The sequence below is a fragment of the Botryllus schlosseri genome, chromosome 9 (assembly GCF_051294905.1).
Source record: "Botryllus schlosseri isolate E-star chromosome 9, Bs_hap1, whole genome shotgun sequence".
Taxonomy (NCBI): Eukaryota; Metazoa; Chordata; class Ascidiacea; order Stolidobranchia; family Styelidae; genus Botryllus; species Botryllus schlosseri.
This window is the reverse complement of record NC_137244.1, coordinates 19,075,582-19,093,677: the sequence shown is the minus strand read 5'-3', so window position 1 is coordinate 19,093,677 and position 18,096 is coordinate 19,075,582. Positions and strand designations below refer to the sequence as shown.

At 40.9% G+C, this 18,096-nt stretch overlaps 1 protein-coding gene across 3 annotated transcripts; it reads right to left on the bottom strand.

Moving 5' to 3' along the window:
* Positions 1-7,307: 7,307 nt before the first annotated feature.
* On the bottom strand, positions 7,308-14,294 carry LOC145447052 (S-crystallin SL11-like). Of its 3 annotated transcripts, XM_080325483.1 has the most exons (4): positions 13,800-14,294; positions 13,291-13,607; positions 13,105-13,202; positions 7,308-7,577 (listed from the first exon to the last, which is right to left on the bottom strand). In XM_080325483.1, the coding sequence occupies exons 1-4, from the start codon at positions 13,930-13,932 to the stop codon at positions 7,490-7,492; spliced, it is 636 nt and encodes a 211-aa protein (XP_080181609.1). In that variant the 5' UTR covers positions 13,933-14,294; the 3' UTR covers positions 7,308-7,489. The 3 variants fall into 3 exon arrangements, with proteins under 3 accessions (XP_080181609.1, XP_080181610.1, XP_080181611.1); XM_080325484.1 differs by lacking the exon at positions 13,105-13,202 and having other exon boundaries at positions 13,800-14,191; XM_080325485.1 differs by lacking the exons at positions 7,308-7,577; positions 13,105-13,202 and adding an exon at positions 7,589-9,444 and having other exon boundaries at positions 13,800-14,270.
* Positions 14,295-18,096: the final 3,802 nt, after the last annotated feature.

The following is an 18,096-nucleotide window of genomic DNA, read 5'->3' as shown; positions in this document are numbered from 1 at the left end:
TTGTGCAATTTTGTGTACTTTATACGGCATTTCAAAGTATACATGTATGCAAGTTGTCTTGTCCGTCACGCTCAAATGCATATTATGCATACTATATTGTGGGGAAGGTGTACACATTTTGCAATGTTGACCTCGAGGCAGCAATTCGGAGTACATTGCGTAGGATTTGGACGCGACAACCCCATACGTCCCATTTCTATAACCGCAGGGATATCTAGACTAGATATCCCTGGCTTATAGCCAGGGATCGCCAGCTCAAAACGGGTCGCGGCCACTTTTCCAATTTTGCAGAGGCCGCGGGCCGCAAGAATGCAATATTGAGACAAAAATGCCACATATAGTTTAGCAACCACGTTTTTAAGACTTTACGCCAGTACAACGCGGTGCTCCCTAACGTTGGCGACTGTCATGTTACCACAAAAGAAGCAATACATTTGATAGAGTACAGGTAAAAAAAGAAATATTGTGATAATCAATTTCATTTTATTTTGAACTGTGAGGTGCTCACGATGCCTGGCAACGCTTATCATCGACTAAGGCCGTCAGTGGTTCTCAAGCGGTGTGCCAATTGGACCGCTTAGGGGTGCCCTGGAAGAATATAGAAAACAAAGTCCACAGCAAAAATTTAGGAATCAAAATTCTGAGTATGGTTCTACGGTTCTATTATTTTATCTGCTCAAGACGCATGGGATATCTCGATATCCATGGATGATCCATGGACCCTCTAGAGTCTAGATATCCTTGGATGAACAGATATTGGAGAATGTTGGTATTGCAGTGGTGCAACATAGCACTCCGCTATATTCTCAGGCATTGTACTCGATGTGCTACAGGGTGCCGGACACCATTTCTCCCCTTTCAGAGAGTGCCGCGAGGTCAAAAAGGTTGAGAACCACTGGACTAAGGAATCAATATTGGGGCTGGCGAGACACGTTACTATATAGCTGAAAGACTGTATCCTCCTAAAGCTTGATCTTGTGGCAAAAAAACCCTAAGCCGTTTTATAAGCGTCTTGGTCTTGGCAGTGTTTGGGTCATTGAACGTCAAGGCAATATGCATATTCCTATCGGCTGATTCTTTCTCGATGACATGCTGTTGGCAGTGTGGAAGCCGTTTCAGCTAGTGAAGAATAGTGACGTTGGGATAAGGCGAAGAGCATATTTTGAAACAACAACAACAACAAGAGCATTTTGAAATTGAAATAAATTGCAGCATTTCTAAATGTTATACTTATCGTTCTTCCGAAATCTAGAATCAGAGCGTGGGACCCAAAATATGACATCGCTGGTCCGCGTGTTGGAGACCCCTGCTATAACCTAAACAGAGTCAGCCAAAATTTATTGAGCATTCCTAAATTATATGTGCATAGATTAACGCATTCATGTGGGACTTTCGCGAGAATTGCAATCCAGGCTTTGATTTCCGCAATGCTCATCACTTTCTAAGATAGCGCTTTCAGTTTCATGATTTTATCGGAGATGTTTCTTCCAAACAGAGAGAGTAATATATTCGGTTCCTAAATTTGTTGAATACATTGACTTAATGAGTTGCTGTTATACCACAAGGGTGTCATAACGTCTCTGTAAATCTCCGACAGTCAAGATACGTATTAATTGCAGCAGAAATTGCTTGTGCAATGTTTGCAATATGTGTTTGTACAACAATAGGACGCCGTGAAGACAGCACAACATCCGTCTGTTGTCATATTGTCACTTAGTATAAGTTGCCAGAGGAAGTTTTTATTAAGTTTGTTTACTAAATTCCACATTGACGCATGGCCTGCAACCGATACAATTTCCTATTAGTTGCTCCTTTACAGCTTCTTGACTTCCGGCCCGACAGCGAAACGGGATTAACAGAAGTAGATTGACTGCAAACTTCGTAGATAGTCACTGGCACCTCACGTTTTTTACTATACTTGTTCCCGACCTTAATTGCAATGTCACGTATACTGCGATTAAAATCTTTGTTGATGAAATTGCGATGGACTCGGTCATAGCTGTTACGTTCGGCTCTACTTCGTGACCGTAAAACAAACTACTTCCAAAGAATGAGAAAAAAGTACTCGCTAGTATAGTACTTTCTTTCAACGTGCTTACATTTGCATGAATATTAGTTTTACACGCTATAGTGCTTTGAGATCCGTCGCTGAATTTGTGCAGAAATACTCAAAGTAGCCATTTACGACACTCAAGTGGCAGCCGAAGTAATGTCGCAAGTTTACACTCAATTACAATTAGAAATAGCGGAATTCAATGTATATATACCAAAACTATACCTAAATTTGAAGTAGAAAATATAAATGCACATAAACAAGTAGTTGAGAAAGTATTTAAGCACACAAGTGAGTGAAAACTACCGAAAAGGGGAAGTATTTGTTACTGCTCCTCTCTGACTTTGTGATTAGCTGTAATCGCTTTATACAATTCTTGTGAGTCTTAGACAGTGATATTTTATGGTGGGAGTTCAAAACACCTGAAGGCGACACGACAATATCTCTTTTTGATCGCGGACCCCGTCAATTTTTGTGAACGGTTGCGCGTATCCCCAAAATCTAAGAAGCCGATGACCATGACGTCATCATATCAAGTCCTACTCTATTTAGACAAATCCATGCCTAAAATAAAATAACTAATGACTAGACAAGGTATAGTCACAGTCCCAACAGATTTGGATCAATTGTAATTTGTAATTCAGCTGAATGTAATTAATTTCGTTTTTCATATTATTGTAATTGAAGCATCTTTATTTTGTGTAATTGTTATTGCAATCGTTATTTAATAAAAATTTTGTCCAATTACAATTTCAATTACAGTACATTATCATTGAGACCAGACAAGCACAACAGCATAATTGGTGCTTCTTCGTTTTACGAATAACAGCCAACTAGTATTCACCGTGACACCACAAACTGATTCCCGTGAACATGTCAAAATTTATAAAGGTTGAAATAACTTGTTTTTCGCGTTGGGATTGGTGTTGTGGATGTGGGATATTACGGTTTCGGGTGGAGGGATTATTTGGGACTAACAGCAACATCACCCCCGCCAAAAAGAATATTTTGAATTGCGAGTAAATTTTATACTATGCAAGAAGAGGTTAACTGGGGCCAGGAACTTTTCACACCCTAATGTTCATTAAATGCAATCCATTACATTTAATTTGCCTTACTCAGTTTTGTGTATTCGTTTGATTACCGTTCCTCGCCTGTCTTGTAGCCTATTCGTTTGTTAGTCGTTGCCAGTCGCTCACACTTTTGGTTGTTAAATATACAACATCTAGGAACGAATAACTACGCTTGATCAAACCCACTCTAATTCCCGTTTTCTTTGTCACTACACGGATCGAATCGGAACAATGACTTGAACGATTCGCCCCTTCGATATTGAATATACATTCTATGTGTATCCAGTATTCTTCCTAATAAAATTGTGCAGCTTGCAATCTATTTGTCGTTAACAATGCTAAAACGATGTTGACTGCAGAATGGCTAGTGATCAATGATCATCTATCGCGATCGGTAAACAATATCATATTTAGTCATGGTGCGAATGCGAGCCGTGTAATTGATCCTATTGGCACGCATGTCACGCCATCCGATGTGCTGTGGGGCGAGATAGCGTATTAGTATAATCCACAGCTGCGACACCAATGGGTTGCGGGTTCGAGTCCGACCGAGGTTGACTCCAGACTTCTTACCCAAGTGTTGGAGGTTTATCTAGGCGCCTCCTCGCCATCTCATCCGTATAAGCGGTGTCGTATAAAAGCCTAGAAGTGGGCCGTGCTACAAGTCGGTAGATACGGAATATAATTACAAAGATAATTGGTCTGGTGTAAAGGACCACAGTAGTCGACTAACACCATCAATACCACAAACAAAAACATCAACGCCATCCGATGTCGTAGGCAAAGAACAGTAACACGTTCTGGCGTGATTGCTGAAATTCGCCACAGAAATTAAGTTGATTCGTCGATCCGAAAGCAACCCCCTAATACACACCGCAAAGTCATATTACCATATGAGGCCTACCCGAATGCTGCCTTTGCTTTTCATGACGAGTTTTCGATATATATGTACTACATACGTACATTATACGAACAAGTAATAGTGTAGTAGCAGCGGTCAAGACGAATAGGAAGTATATATTTTCTGTATCTGTTCCTTCTGCAATGGATTGTAAAATAACAAAATGATAATTTAAACGGCTTTCTTCTCCTTGAGTGGTTATCTTACAAAAGTATCGTTTCGATATACTTTCTTCCCACTTCAGGATCCTTGAAACTTCAATTGGTCGTACCGCAGCAGCTATAACTTGTATCTAAAGGCTATTGCATGTTCGTGGACACGATATTTCTGTAGAATTTGTAGGGCCGAATCGACCAGTAGGCCTCAGTATTATCACGAAGCACTATGGAATGAGTGGCCACCAGTGTTGGGATGACTCGAGTCATGACTTGACTCGAGTCAGACTCGAGTCATATTTTCGTATGACTTGACTTGACTCGAGTCACTTTGCTAAAATGACTTGACTTGACTTGACTCGGCGTATCAGAAATGTGGATTGACTCGTGACTCGGAGCAAAATTCACGAGTCAATTTCAAGTCATCAAGTAATCGGTGTCGATAAAAATCACTGTATCTTAGATAGGCTTTGTTCGGATTGTTCGCGCAACGCTGGTGTAATCCGTGAGAGCGACCAATCTTTCAATGATCGTGCGTTTTACTGAGCCTCCATTGATCGCTCACAAATATTTTGATCGCAAACGGAGTGATCAAAGCTGACAACATACGTTGTCGTAAACTATAGTATAGTAAAGTAATTTAATAGCAAAATGTCTATATCTGTTCTGGGTTCTTAACTTAACCAAACCTCTTGTTTTATTGAAATTAAATTCGCAATTAGTTTATATAGTCCTCAACCATTGGCGCAGGCTCGAATTGTGTCATATCAATTTGCAATAGGGTAATGTATTGCATCTTATAAATTCGTATCTCTATTTTGGCTGGTATAACTGTAAACTGAGGCTGTGCAATTACTTATGTAGTTTATTAGTTCTACGTATATGTGAGCGATACAGCGCCTTACTTGCGTGTATATTTAACTCTATATTCGTTCATCTGTTCAAAATCAATGACCACTCAATCTGTATTTCAGACAGCTAGCAAAATAAAATGACGTAATCACGCCTCATACCTCGAAAAGGCAATTTGACTTGAATTGTGACTTGACTCGTGACTTGACTTGACTTGACTCGACTTGACTCGAGTCACCCCCGAAAATCGACTGACTTGACTTGACTCGAGTCACATTCGAAAAACGATTGACTTGACTTGACTCGAGTCAAAATCTGCAATGACTTGAATTGACTCGTGACTCGAAGGTAGTGACTTGATCCCAACACTGGTGGCCACGACATACAAATTATTTTTCATGTGTTGCGATAACTGATATTATTTTCTTTATTGTTACATAATAGGTATTATAGTCTAACTTTCCCAATTTATCATACTCTTATGACGTTATGAAGAGTAGTATTCGACTGTTAATCGAATCACTTGATTATGTCCGGCCCTAAACGGCACATATGTTCACTTTCAAACCCGAGAGGGGGAAACGAGTGGTGCAGTGTGCTAAGCGACACCGTCACGACACCAATGGTTGTTGGTTCTAGTCTCGAGTCTGCCACGCTTCGATGTGTCGGAGGTTTATCTGGGCTCCTCATCGCTACCCTCACTGCCATAGCAGTGTTTCGAAAAGCCCAGAGAGACTTATGTTGGAAGTGCGCTACTGTGGAAGTCGTCCGGAAGATTACGAAGACAAAGATCCTGAACATTGACTAGTCATTGTCGTGGAGCACGTCCATGACCTTAATAGGCGATAAGCACCATTGTTGTATACAATAAATAAATGAACAAACCCCGGGAGGACTTGTACTCACTGTTGGAGTAACATATACTTGCTGGAAATCAACGTAAACGAACGTATTCGCACGTCCACGTATATTTTACATTAATAATAATTATTAGCATATAATGGCTAAAATATTCTGTATGGTTTTACAACTGACTTACAAACAGACTCTCTCCACCACCGCTTTACCCAAACCCTCCTTCATTTTCATAAACCAGCATATCAAACAAGAGACTTTGCGAGCAGGATGCGAGGCAGAATACTGTTTTGAGCACGATAATTCCGCATTTCAAACCCTATATCAGGGTTGGCCAACCTTTTTAGTTGACGGATGAGTGTGCGGACAACTAGCCGCGCCAAGCGCGAAAATTTTTCGAAGTTTGTCAATGATATTATTACTTGAGCATATTGCACGTTTAAAGCGTACCGCCCGCTGAGCTCAGTTTGCAACAGCGGCGAACAACTTCTCCAGTCGGCAGGCCGGATATGGGAAATGAAGTACTTGGCGGGCCGGATTCCTGAACAAGGACGTAGCCACAAAAAAGTAATTTTTTAGGAGGGATTTTAGATGAGTTCAGGGGAACTCTCTCTCAGTGGAAAGCCCCCCATTTCACCACTACTCGTCATACATATGATACACAGACGTACGCATACCCCCTGTCTGCAGTGAAGCAATAGTAGTTCGTTGTCCGGTAATACGCGATCGATTCATGAGCCCAAATCGCTAAAGTTCATGGTCGTACATGTCTGCTTGCAAATGTATGTAGAGTTGTAGACATGTGCCGCGGGCCACACTATCATGTAAAACCGGAAACTGTCGGCGGACCGTTCAAACTCCCGTCGCGGGCCGGATGTGGCCCGCCCCTATGGTTTGCAAGGACAGGACTTTTCGGCATCTGGACATATCGATGTCGAAGGTTTCCACTAATATGCGACAATCATATTGTGCCTACGTATCATCATCTACGATCTTTATGCGAGCGCAAATGCGAATAGTTAGACTTAATCGGGTGAATTATAGGTGTTTTTCTCCTTTTTAGGAGGCGGTACCAAGCAAGAAATCGAATGACAATCAAATCACGCGAAGCTTCAAGAAAAATTTTAGTAATATTTTACTTTATTGTTATGTACAACGATTTACTAAAAATGTGACTGGACCCTGGATCTACCAATGCGTAGGAAGTGATATTTTAGTCATCAATATCCCAAGTGTCGCGGTCAGACTAATCAAATTTTTGGTTGGCCTTGCAAGTTCACAAGCTGAGCAATTCATCTTAGATAATATAACTGCTTTCGAAAATTACCTCGCGGGCCTCTCAAAACCTTTTCGTGGGCCATACGGGTTGCCCCCCCCCTGTCCTATATAATCTAGTGTGGCAATAGCGCTTATCGATGTTTCAGCTGTATCGTGCAAAGTTTACTTGACTGCATTATTCTAGTATAATTTTCAAATTCACAAGAGTGTACTATTTTCGAATGTTGAATAAAGATAGGCACAGTTCATCTTTGAGTTTTGGGACGAATTGCAATCCAGCCTTTGATTTCTGGAATGTTCATCACTTTTGCGACGAGCACTTTCAGTTTCGGGGTGTTATCGAGGATGTTCTTGTCAAGCGTCTCCAGGATATCAGCGACACAGGCCAATGACAAATCTGCCGTTGAGACCTGCGAGAAAAAGTACGCCTATGAAACGTTTCTATAACATGAACATAATAAATGCTAATCAATTTTAATAATACAGTGATAATGTATATGCGTTGCTGTAAGATTCCTACGATTGGTCTTAGCTTAACACACTTATCTGCACAGTAATAACGGTCCCACCGACAAGATAGCGTAATGGTTACCGATAAGATAGCGTAATGGTTGCCGACAAGATAGCGTAATGGTTAAGCGGCTTCTTGATCGACAGGTCGTGGGTTCGATTCCCGACCGGGTCAGACCATAGACCTGATTAGTAACACTGGTATCCATGGCTTCCCTGCTTGGCGCTCATGCTTTACTGGGATAGCATGGAGGGGTGGTGTATGACTTAGAAAGCCGTAAAGGCTATATCTGCACTTCCTTGTCCAGCGGCATATGCACATCATGCACTCATGGTATGCATATGCGCAGATCGTGTGTATGTATATCATGAGTCGGTGTATATGCCGCAAAAAAAACATCAAGGACAAACATAAACTACGTCCGTCCCTTTCCCATACGAATTAGATTGATGTCTCTTGACGAAAATACTTCAAGTTGAAGTAGAAAACGGTAGGTCTGAACACTACTCAAGTAAGTGGTTTCAAACAGTATATCTGGTTTAACGGACGTTTAGTAATTAATTGGAGGCGGCTATTAGTGCGGAGCGGGTCGACAAATTCATTGGTCCTATACTTCGCTCCTGTTTTTTAAGCTCTGGTCCGACTCCGGACCAGGGTTGTAATGACTCGAGTCACGATTTTTTGGTGACTCCACTTGACTCGAGTCAATTTTTCATATGTGGTATGACTCAACGCATATCACGGTAGCCGAGTTCAGATATAGATACGATTGTTACATCACACCTTAGGGGCAACAAGGCAATGTTGCCCCACTTACTCGGTAATTTTATGAATAGGAGAGAGTAAATCATCGTTTCTTTATTGTGCGCGGCTTTGAGAGAATAGACAGTGAAAGCTTGTTATGAGCGCTACCGGGGCATGCCCCGGCTATAGGCATTCGCAAAGCGAAAACGCAGAAGATAATTCGATTTTCGCAGAGACTTCGCTATATATGGGCAGGGCATTTACAAGCGAAAGCACAAGAAGAATGCGATTTTCGCTTTGATTTCGATATATATTGATTGCTGTGCGTCTATAGATGGTAAATAATTGTTACTGAACAATTGAATAGTATATTCATATTAAAATGAACCCGAATATTTTCGGCTGACACTCGTCAGGGGTAATCGTCAGCAACTAGTATAGAATTCGAAAGAACAGCGTATATCAACAATCGTAACACAAAATATGACGTCACCAGCACGAAATGTCGAATACGAGAGCGTTCAATGTACTATTTTTAGATGATACACGAACTCTTTTTGTTGACACAGCCTTGGCTGGTGTATTTTGTTACTGAACAGAAATTTAGGTGGGGCAATGCCCCAGTTATTAATAATATTATTATTATTATATTTAAAAACAATTTTAGTGACGCATATAACAACTATGGTCTTTTGCGTCACGACATAACAGTTGCTAATCGAATCGATATCGCGATAAGTAAATACAGTCAACTAAACATTTAGTACTGTCTCTTTGTCTTCGCAAGGACTTCCCACAGCAAAGGTAATATATAATCAGTAGTTATTATATTTTCCATGGTGAAGGGTAGTCTCAAGTACAGTACGGCAGCTCTAAACTGGCATCTTTCGTTAGCGTACTTTGCACACTCGATCATAACGTGCTCTGCAGTTTCTTCAACATGGCATGTGATACAATCCGGGGTATCGGAGCATCCAATTTTGCTAAGATGGGAGTTGAGACGACAGTGTCCGGTCCGTAATCTGAAAATGGTGGTTTCGGCACGGCGTGGCGTGGTTAAAGTAGGTAGTTTTGTGTATATGTCAGGGCAGAACTGCTTGAAATGTGCTCCAGAGGCGGTTTCGATGAAACGTTGGTTCCAGTCTTGCCTACAGTGACTTAAAATCAATGAGTTGGCCTCGCTAGAAGTAAGTTCTGCGCTTGGGTCAGCGAAGTCATGGGCCGCAGCCTCTTTCGCAAGTCGGTCAGCGACTTCATTCCCTTCAATACCACAGTGTCCTGGAATCCATACAAAAGAAATATCTCTATGGCTTTCATGTGAGAGATGGTGAGATAGTTCTAATATTTGATTGGTAATATAGTGATTTTCACCAAGATGGTTTTTTAACGACAGCAATGCACTCAAAGAGTCACTCAGAATAGCAACTCGTTCGATGGAATTTTCTGAAATCCATATCAGTGCATCGAATATTGCTCTCAGCTCAATTGAGAAGATTGATAGAAGTTTCGAACATACTTTTGATGTTCTTATATTGTGATCGTGGATGTAGGAGTACCCAGCACCGTCGATGTTTTTAGATCCATCGGTGTAAATTAGCATTCTGTTTGGGTATTGCTCAAAAATATAATCTCTGAATATAGCATCGACAATGTGAGGTGGTGGATCGCGTCCAAGGGCTGTTTGCAATGATGTATCAATCACTTACTCGGTAATTTTATGAATAGGAGAGAGTAAATCATCGTTTCTTTATTGTGCGCAGCTTTGAGAGAATAGACAGTGAAAGCTTGTTGTGAGCGCTACCGGGGCATGCCCCGGCTAGGCATTCGCAAAGCGAAAACGCAGTTAAGAGAATTCGATTTTCGCAGAGACTTTGCGATATATGGGCATTTACAAGCGAAAGCACAAGAAGAATGCGATTTTCGCTTTGATTTCGGTATATATTGATTGCTGTGCGTCTATAGATGGTAAATAATTGTCACTGAACAGAAATTTAGCTGGGGCAATGCCCCAGTTGCCCTATAGGACGAGCCACCACTGCTATTTTATTCAAATCCAAAATTTTTCGACGGCAATAACTCCGCTTCCACTGGTTGGAATTGAGCCAAATTCGGTGAGCATCGTTTCTATAGACAACCTAACAATTTCATGGGGTGAACAAAAATATGGAATTTTTTTATTTATTTTTATACAAAAAATAAAAAACTTTCTTCTCCTGTAGCAATGCGACTACTGGTCGTTGCCCCGAATATTTCAATGACTTCTTCACCTCTGAATCAAAAGCGCACAAGTACAACACACGCGCGTACACGTCGTCCAAATATCATATGATCGACCGAAAAGATCATCGCTCCATCAAATATGCCGGACCTGATGTGTGGAACAGTATTCCGCCGGCCATCCGACAGTCGACGAGCATGTCCACATTCAAGTCGGAATACAAGCAATTACTACTAAATAAATACAGTCCATCCTCAAGATTACCGGACCACGACTGACCTATCGATCTCGATTCCCATGACATGCCGCCCTATTTCTTGTCGCATTCTTCTTCTATACTATCTTCCTTACTTTCATTCAGTGTGCATGCCTCCTCTTTACATCGCCTAGGCCAAGGTGGGTGTCAGATTCCATAGACTACTCCTTGTCGCTTCGACACCTTCCTGTCTTTTCATTGTATCGCATTTTTGTGGTGTATTGAGCTGATAAAATTGCTAATAAACCAATGATGATGATGATGGTTGGAATTGAACCAAATTAGGTTTTCAGGCTTAAATTAGGTAACCTAACAATTTTATCAAGTAGCCAGTACCATTTGAGAAAAAAACATCTTTGAACACCCCTAATGTTCATATCACTCGGTAAGACTATTCTTGAGTTTCTGGAGAGTGAGCGTCGGGCGGGTCACTTGTAATTTGTTACTTAGTTGAAGCGTGCTGTGATTTCGTGACCTCCGGAGAAAGTTGTTGCCACAAAAAAGATCGCTCAAAGGTACCCCAACAAATTAAAAGAGAAATTTGGTCTTTGGTGAGATGTGCACGATTCCCAATTTGTATTTAGTCACGGGGCGCGATATTTATTGCGTCAGCTCGTTATATTTGTACCGAGGGACCCAGATTGCAAAGTCGGGCCAGCATCCCGCACAGTCTTTGGCCAAGGTTGAAACGCCGGCGATATTTCCGGGATCGCACTTAGTGTTTGCTAAAGCTTAACTGCTTTGGTATGTCTTTTTCAGAGGGGGTTAGTAACGAAGTACTTCTACTTTTTCGAAGTACTCAAGTAATTTTCCTCTACTTTTGGTACTTACTCAAGTAGATCTGATTTTCGGTACCTCTACTTCGTAATATTTTGTGATCTACTTACTTACTTTTCGCTATTTTCAGTTTGTCAAGTAGAAGTAGTTAAATCCTGCAATCAGGAGGATAGCCTGAGGAATTTCGGGGCTGTTTTCAAGGAGTATCAACATTTAATTTTCATAAAAGTTGAGTAAAGCCCAGAATTTTCGTCGCGCTTCGCGCTCAGTGGATACGGAGTAACCAGTATGATTTCACGAAAGTACCGATGAATATAATTTAGGGAGCGGGTTGGCGTGGTTCCGTTCACACCGCATTGTGGCCATTCGCCCATATGAAATATTTCATCACAGTATATATGGCTCATCATAACGTTTGAAACTGATGTTTCGCAATCTAGCGTTTACTTATCATATCGTAATCTAGCAGTCCATGGCGTGTCCTAATCTGGAAAAGTGGACTGTGACTTTTTTTAGTTTTAGAGCTGTTTTAGCATACCACCTTTGAAACTTTCTGGACTAAAGACATGAAATACATTTTCCGCTTTTAGAAGTAGTATTTATATTTCACTTTCAATTCTCAGTACCTGTACCATATACTTTGAGTTCTAATTAATGCCAGTTCTTTTGTCTGGATAACATACATGTTGAAGTATGAAAGCAAGTGTGGTAATGCCTTCAATTTTCGGAAATAAAGCTACACAGTATGGCAGTTTTAAGATCCACCATATTTTTTATTCACGTTTACTAATTGCGCAAAGTGTGTACACCGTATCCTATGCAACTTCTTCGTATTGCTCTTCGACTAAACTACGCGCCTTATAATATGGGGGAGTGCGCCATACCATTATATTTTCTAAAACGTGCCGTTCGATTAAACATAGGACTAGTATCTCATTTCCATATCAATACTATCATTTTCATCCCATGATGCAGACGAATACTTATGCTGTCGAAAATTGAATATTTCCTGGTATGCATCATTATGAATCAAGCTCGGCAACTTTCGCATAGCTCAATTTGCATGTTTTGACAATCCATGCGAATGAATTACGATCGTTTTCACAACTACTTACTTACTTGAGCAGATTTAATCAATCAATTCTATTTCTACTTCAAATAGTTTCAGGTAGCTTATGTAAGAAGTACTTCTACTTCTACTTGAGTAGCTTTCTTGGCTGCTTTGACCACCTCTGGTCTTTTTACACCAACAAGCTGGGCCTAATAGTCCCGCAACCGCAGGCAGCACACACGAACACAGTTACATTCAATTCTGTACACCATGCGTATTTTTATATAGGCCTATTTTTCATTATGATTTATCGAGAGGCGAGGTAATCAACAATGAAAAAGCTACTGAAACTATATATTAAGTTGAATACATCTGCTCACCCCCTGCTGGCTTCGCCAGTGCCTTTGCCGTCTCCTATAGTCCGTACTACTATACATATTTCCATGGTTGTTGGTGTGACGAATAAAAGTCTATCCATCTAAGTATAGTAAAAGTTAGCAAAACTTACTTGAGTACTTCGAAAAAGTACTTCACTACGTTACCACCTGTAATTTCCTCCAACTCACCTTTTCGCTGACAAAATATCCACAGTCCAGTACGTAGTCTTCAAGCAGTTTCAGGCCCTCGGAAACGGGCCCTTCAAGAGCCTGGCGTACCAGTACTTTTTTCTTTTCCTCGTCCTCTTCATTGATGAACAGTGCCATGACGGTGTCCATCATGTGTTCGCTCAGAAATTCCGCCCGCGCCATTTCCAGATTGCCCTTGCCACAAAATCCGAATTCTCTTCCAAGATAGCGGGTAATTGCGCCACTTTGTGGTATTATGGTCGTTTTGCCTTTGTCGTCTGTGACTTCAAGTACCGGTAGCTGCCGGAACGGGAAATCTGAGATGAGAGCACAGTGAGAGTTAAATTATTATCGAATGTTAACATGGAATGGCAACGACCGATTTTGCAGGTTCGTTCCGCATCGCTGAGGCACTAGTTCATTCATACACAAGATCCAGCGACTATTATGGTTTCGTATAACGAAACAGCGTGTAGCCTGAGCAACCCTAGCATTTGGGAATTTCTTACCTGCTTTTTTCGTTAACCATTCCTCTTGGGTGTACCTGATATCTTCGAATTCTTTACCAGACAACTTGAATAACCACCTAGCAATTTCTGCCCTTCCACGACTATTGAAGTAATACAACTTATAAGACGGCATTTTACCGTCTACTACAGTTACAAGCTTTAATTAACTAAAGCAGAGTATACCGGCGAGTTACGACATATGCAAGAGAGACTAATAAAACATAGACATTTTAGAAAGCATTGTAACGGTATATTGAAGTATCGCATACGCTTTCTGAAAATTGATATCCGAAAATAAGCTCCTCTGACAACGCAACGTAAGTTATCTTGTGTGTCCACCATGTACAGTGCGTATATACGATTAGTTGAGTGTACACTGTACAGTACATTGCGCACTGAGTGCTATCCGCAAATATTACAGTTACGGTTGATCGGTTGAAATTTATACTGAATCACTGCTCGATGCAAACTGCGATACTGCTTCGCAGAGACCCTCGAGGCTGTTAAATTTCTCCTGTAGGCATACGCTGAATATCTGAATATAGATGATTTAAATTTGACAGAACGCTCATCGCAATTACTCCGACATTAACTAAATTCGAAAATGATTCAGTACGCTATATAAAACTTTGAAAAGGCGAATTCTTTCCTGCACAGCTGTCTAATATTTTCTTCATGAAACTCCTATTCCATCATTCCTGTAAATCTAGTGGATCGAAGTAGATAATGAAGATTTGAAAAGTACTAAGTATAGGTAATTTCAATAATGAGATTTGGTCGTCTAGACATCACATACTTTTAGCAGCCTATCTAATAAGTCTACTTTAAAAATTGCCCGGCCCATCTTCAAATCAAACGCAACACTATACTAACACACCTATAAACCTGGTGTGATTTTCGAAAAGATTTTCAGTTATCTTGATACAGGGGTTATTTCACCCAGTCGTTATGACATTTACACTCATGAATGTGATGGAAGCATATTCCAAAACTATTCTTTCTACTGTGCAAAATTCAAAGTCTAAAAATTAAGTATTGTAAGTATTCAAAGAAGATTACCACTTGAGTAATTTGTGCGAATAGGTAAAAGCTACTTGAGTTTCCGAAAAAGTAGAATTACTTCGCTTCTGTCCGCATCTGCTATTATATAGGGCTCGATTAACGTGTGTACTGTGTATATTACAGCTCCATAGCATTACAGTTCCATATGTTTCTGTTCCATAGCGAAATTGCAATTGCTTAAATTCTAAACATGGAGACGATATATGCTTCCATACGGTGCCGCGTGTCGCGTTGCAAATCGTGACTTCCCTGTACCACAGTAAGACAATACAGAATAAAGGCAGGGCATCTTCGTGTCGGCATTTAGTCACTTCATGTAAGTTTCCGGAGGAAGTGCTGATTGGGATTTGTTTACTAAACTCACAATATTTACATGCACGGACGACAGCACACACACCTCCCAATTAGTTGCTTTAAAACAACCTAACGAATTCTGGGGCGTAATCGAGGAGAATCAAGGATGCTAGATTTTCTCCAAATTTTATCACTGGCTAATTTTGTACTCAATTATTCACCACCAGTATACTGCGATAACACGTATATTTCGCTACAAATTTTCATTTTCGCACATACAGCCATCGGTATTCTGCAACGCACGGTGTTATACCTGTATCACTCGATCGCCATGATTCGTGAAAAGTAAAACAAGTAAAACCACTCGTCCCAGTGTCAATAGTAAGCGGCGATAATAAGGTTGGAAGAAGCATATCCGAGGTTACCGCTTTAATGCTGGCTTAAAAAATTAAGTCGGAAGTTCTTAAAATGTATTGTGCTTAGTGAGGGGATATACTATAGTCGCCAGCTGAAGCGCAATTTTGTTGGGAATGACGTTCATCCGAGAGTGTGCTCTAGATCAGAGGTCTCAAACACGCGGCCCGCCAGAGCATTTTGTGCGGCCTGCGACGACATTTTAGATTTTTATTAATTTGACAATATGTAAGTGTCACCAATGTTCCCTCTAAGCTGCGCACGTGCGCAAATGCGCAGTGCTGAAACGGTCTCTGCGCACAGAAAATCTACGCTGCGCACAAAAAAATCAGAAATGATGTTCGTTTTTATAGTTGTTGCGCACTGTTGTCCAATGGACCACTCACACACGCAGATTCGTGAAAGTTAAGATAGAACATTGCCAGGACTAAATAGTGTTTTCACTGAAGTCTGAAACCAAGGTACAAGTGCACCCGCAAAGGTAACTATTGCGCTCCGTTCGAAATGAGAGTTCACAATCACCTGCGCCTCACGGAAGATATTTTTTAGTATGGCCTCGTACACGTGAGCGATACTGATATCATTTCTATTGCGCATTATTTTATGGGAATGGTGAAATAACATGGTTTAACAAAGTTATAAATAGCAATGGGCTAGCTCGATGTTAATCTGCGAGAAACTAACGAATGATAGTCTTCCACGCGTGGCATGAACATTGCGTAAGATTTACTCAGGACCGTAACTTTCGCACCCCAAACCCCCAATTGGAGGGGCCGAGCTCGAAGGGCGTCCAGAATTATTTCGAGAATTAACATAAATCATAGTGTATTTTTTTTTAATTTTTCATGAATTTTTTTCGCGCTACGCGCGTTTTATTATTTAAGATATCTGATTATTGGGTACCCTTTCCCAAAAAAAATTAGGCATGATTTATAGAAATGGTCAGTTGGGCGTTGGCCATTACCGTACCATGACGCGCCAAGACATATGAAGTTAAAGGCTACGTAACATGCGAATCCAAGAAGTGCACCAGAACGATCAGCAACGAGAAAACCTTGGGCGAAAAAGACTGCCCCGGTGCTGACCGAAAACTTCGATATATACAAATATATGTGTGATTGTCCATGTCCATGGGCGCCTAAATGGCTGGCCCCGAATGTTCCTGTCCTGGCGATCCGAGTCCCACAACAAGACAAATGCCATATCGAGGGAACATTATTTTCCAGTTAAAAAATACCAATTTGAAATCGTGTACGTCTTTTACTTTAGTACGTTTTGGCGATTTCAATATATTTTGACATAGCCGATAGGGGGTCACGAAATAGCATCATGTAACGAAGTCATTATATCAACGGGTACGCCCGAAGATGTTATATTATTATTTAGAGGGCTTATCTATTCCAACACACCTCACTGGATCAGCTCTACCGGTAAATCTGATTATGTGAGCAGGGAGAGGATAAAAATTGATAGCCATATATATGCAATTCCCGATCATATTGGCCGATGCAATCATTAATTATATAAATTTTTTCGCGCTTCGCGCGTTTAGAGACGCTACTACTAAATGGGCACCCAATGTACATGATAAGTACCGAAGAAGCCTAGAGCCGTAGGGGGGTCTGGGGGCGAAGCCCCCAGTAGTTAGTTTTATCACCCTATTGGAGGGTGGTTGCGCACTGTTGTCCGAGGGCCTGCGCAGTGAGTTGGCGTGTTTGCGCAGACTCTTGAAAAATTAGAGGGAACATTGAGTGTCACATATATATTTTCAGGTTATAAAGTGAATATTCCCTCTTAAATTGCCCCGAAAGCCTGAAACTATTAATTAAAGATCAGTATCACATCAATTGCAAACGATGTCGCAGTGGAAAATTCACTATTTCGCCACATTTCCAATTCATGATGACAAAACCTGACCCTTAGACGATTCGCGACTGAAATTTGTGAGTTGGACTTGGACGCGACCTTTTTTAGATTACTCCGACTCGGGCTAACTCGATGGCAAAATGAATATGACTCGAGTGAACTCGGAATACCGTGAATTTGTTAGAACCATGGACGCAACAAACTAGTCGCGCACAGGGGGGATAGTAATAGATCAGAAGGTCGCAGCTTGGTATTTCGCTAACTAAGCAAGTAGTTTTGGCAACCATTGGCAATCTGTTAGTTACATCTTTGGTCGCTAAACCATGTTATTAGGGTCACTCAAAGGTTCCGATAGTACCGTGGTACGCTCCAACGATGTAACAACAATGGGCCGTTCGGCGTTCCGACATTTCAATCACTAGGACACATTCATCAATATATTTATATTATATTTATATTTTTCCCGTTCCTAATATTGAAGATATTTGGCCATGAGATTAATAGCCTACTTATCAGAAGTATACCCGAATCCTGGATTGGAATTACAATGATCAACCTAAAAATGTTTTGATATCAGATCAGTCTCTATCATCAATCTGTTAAATTCAAAATATTCACAGTAGCTGCAAAATTGTAACCCGATAGCTTTTATGAAGGCATC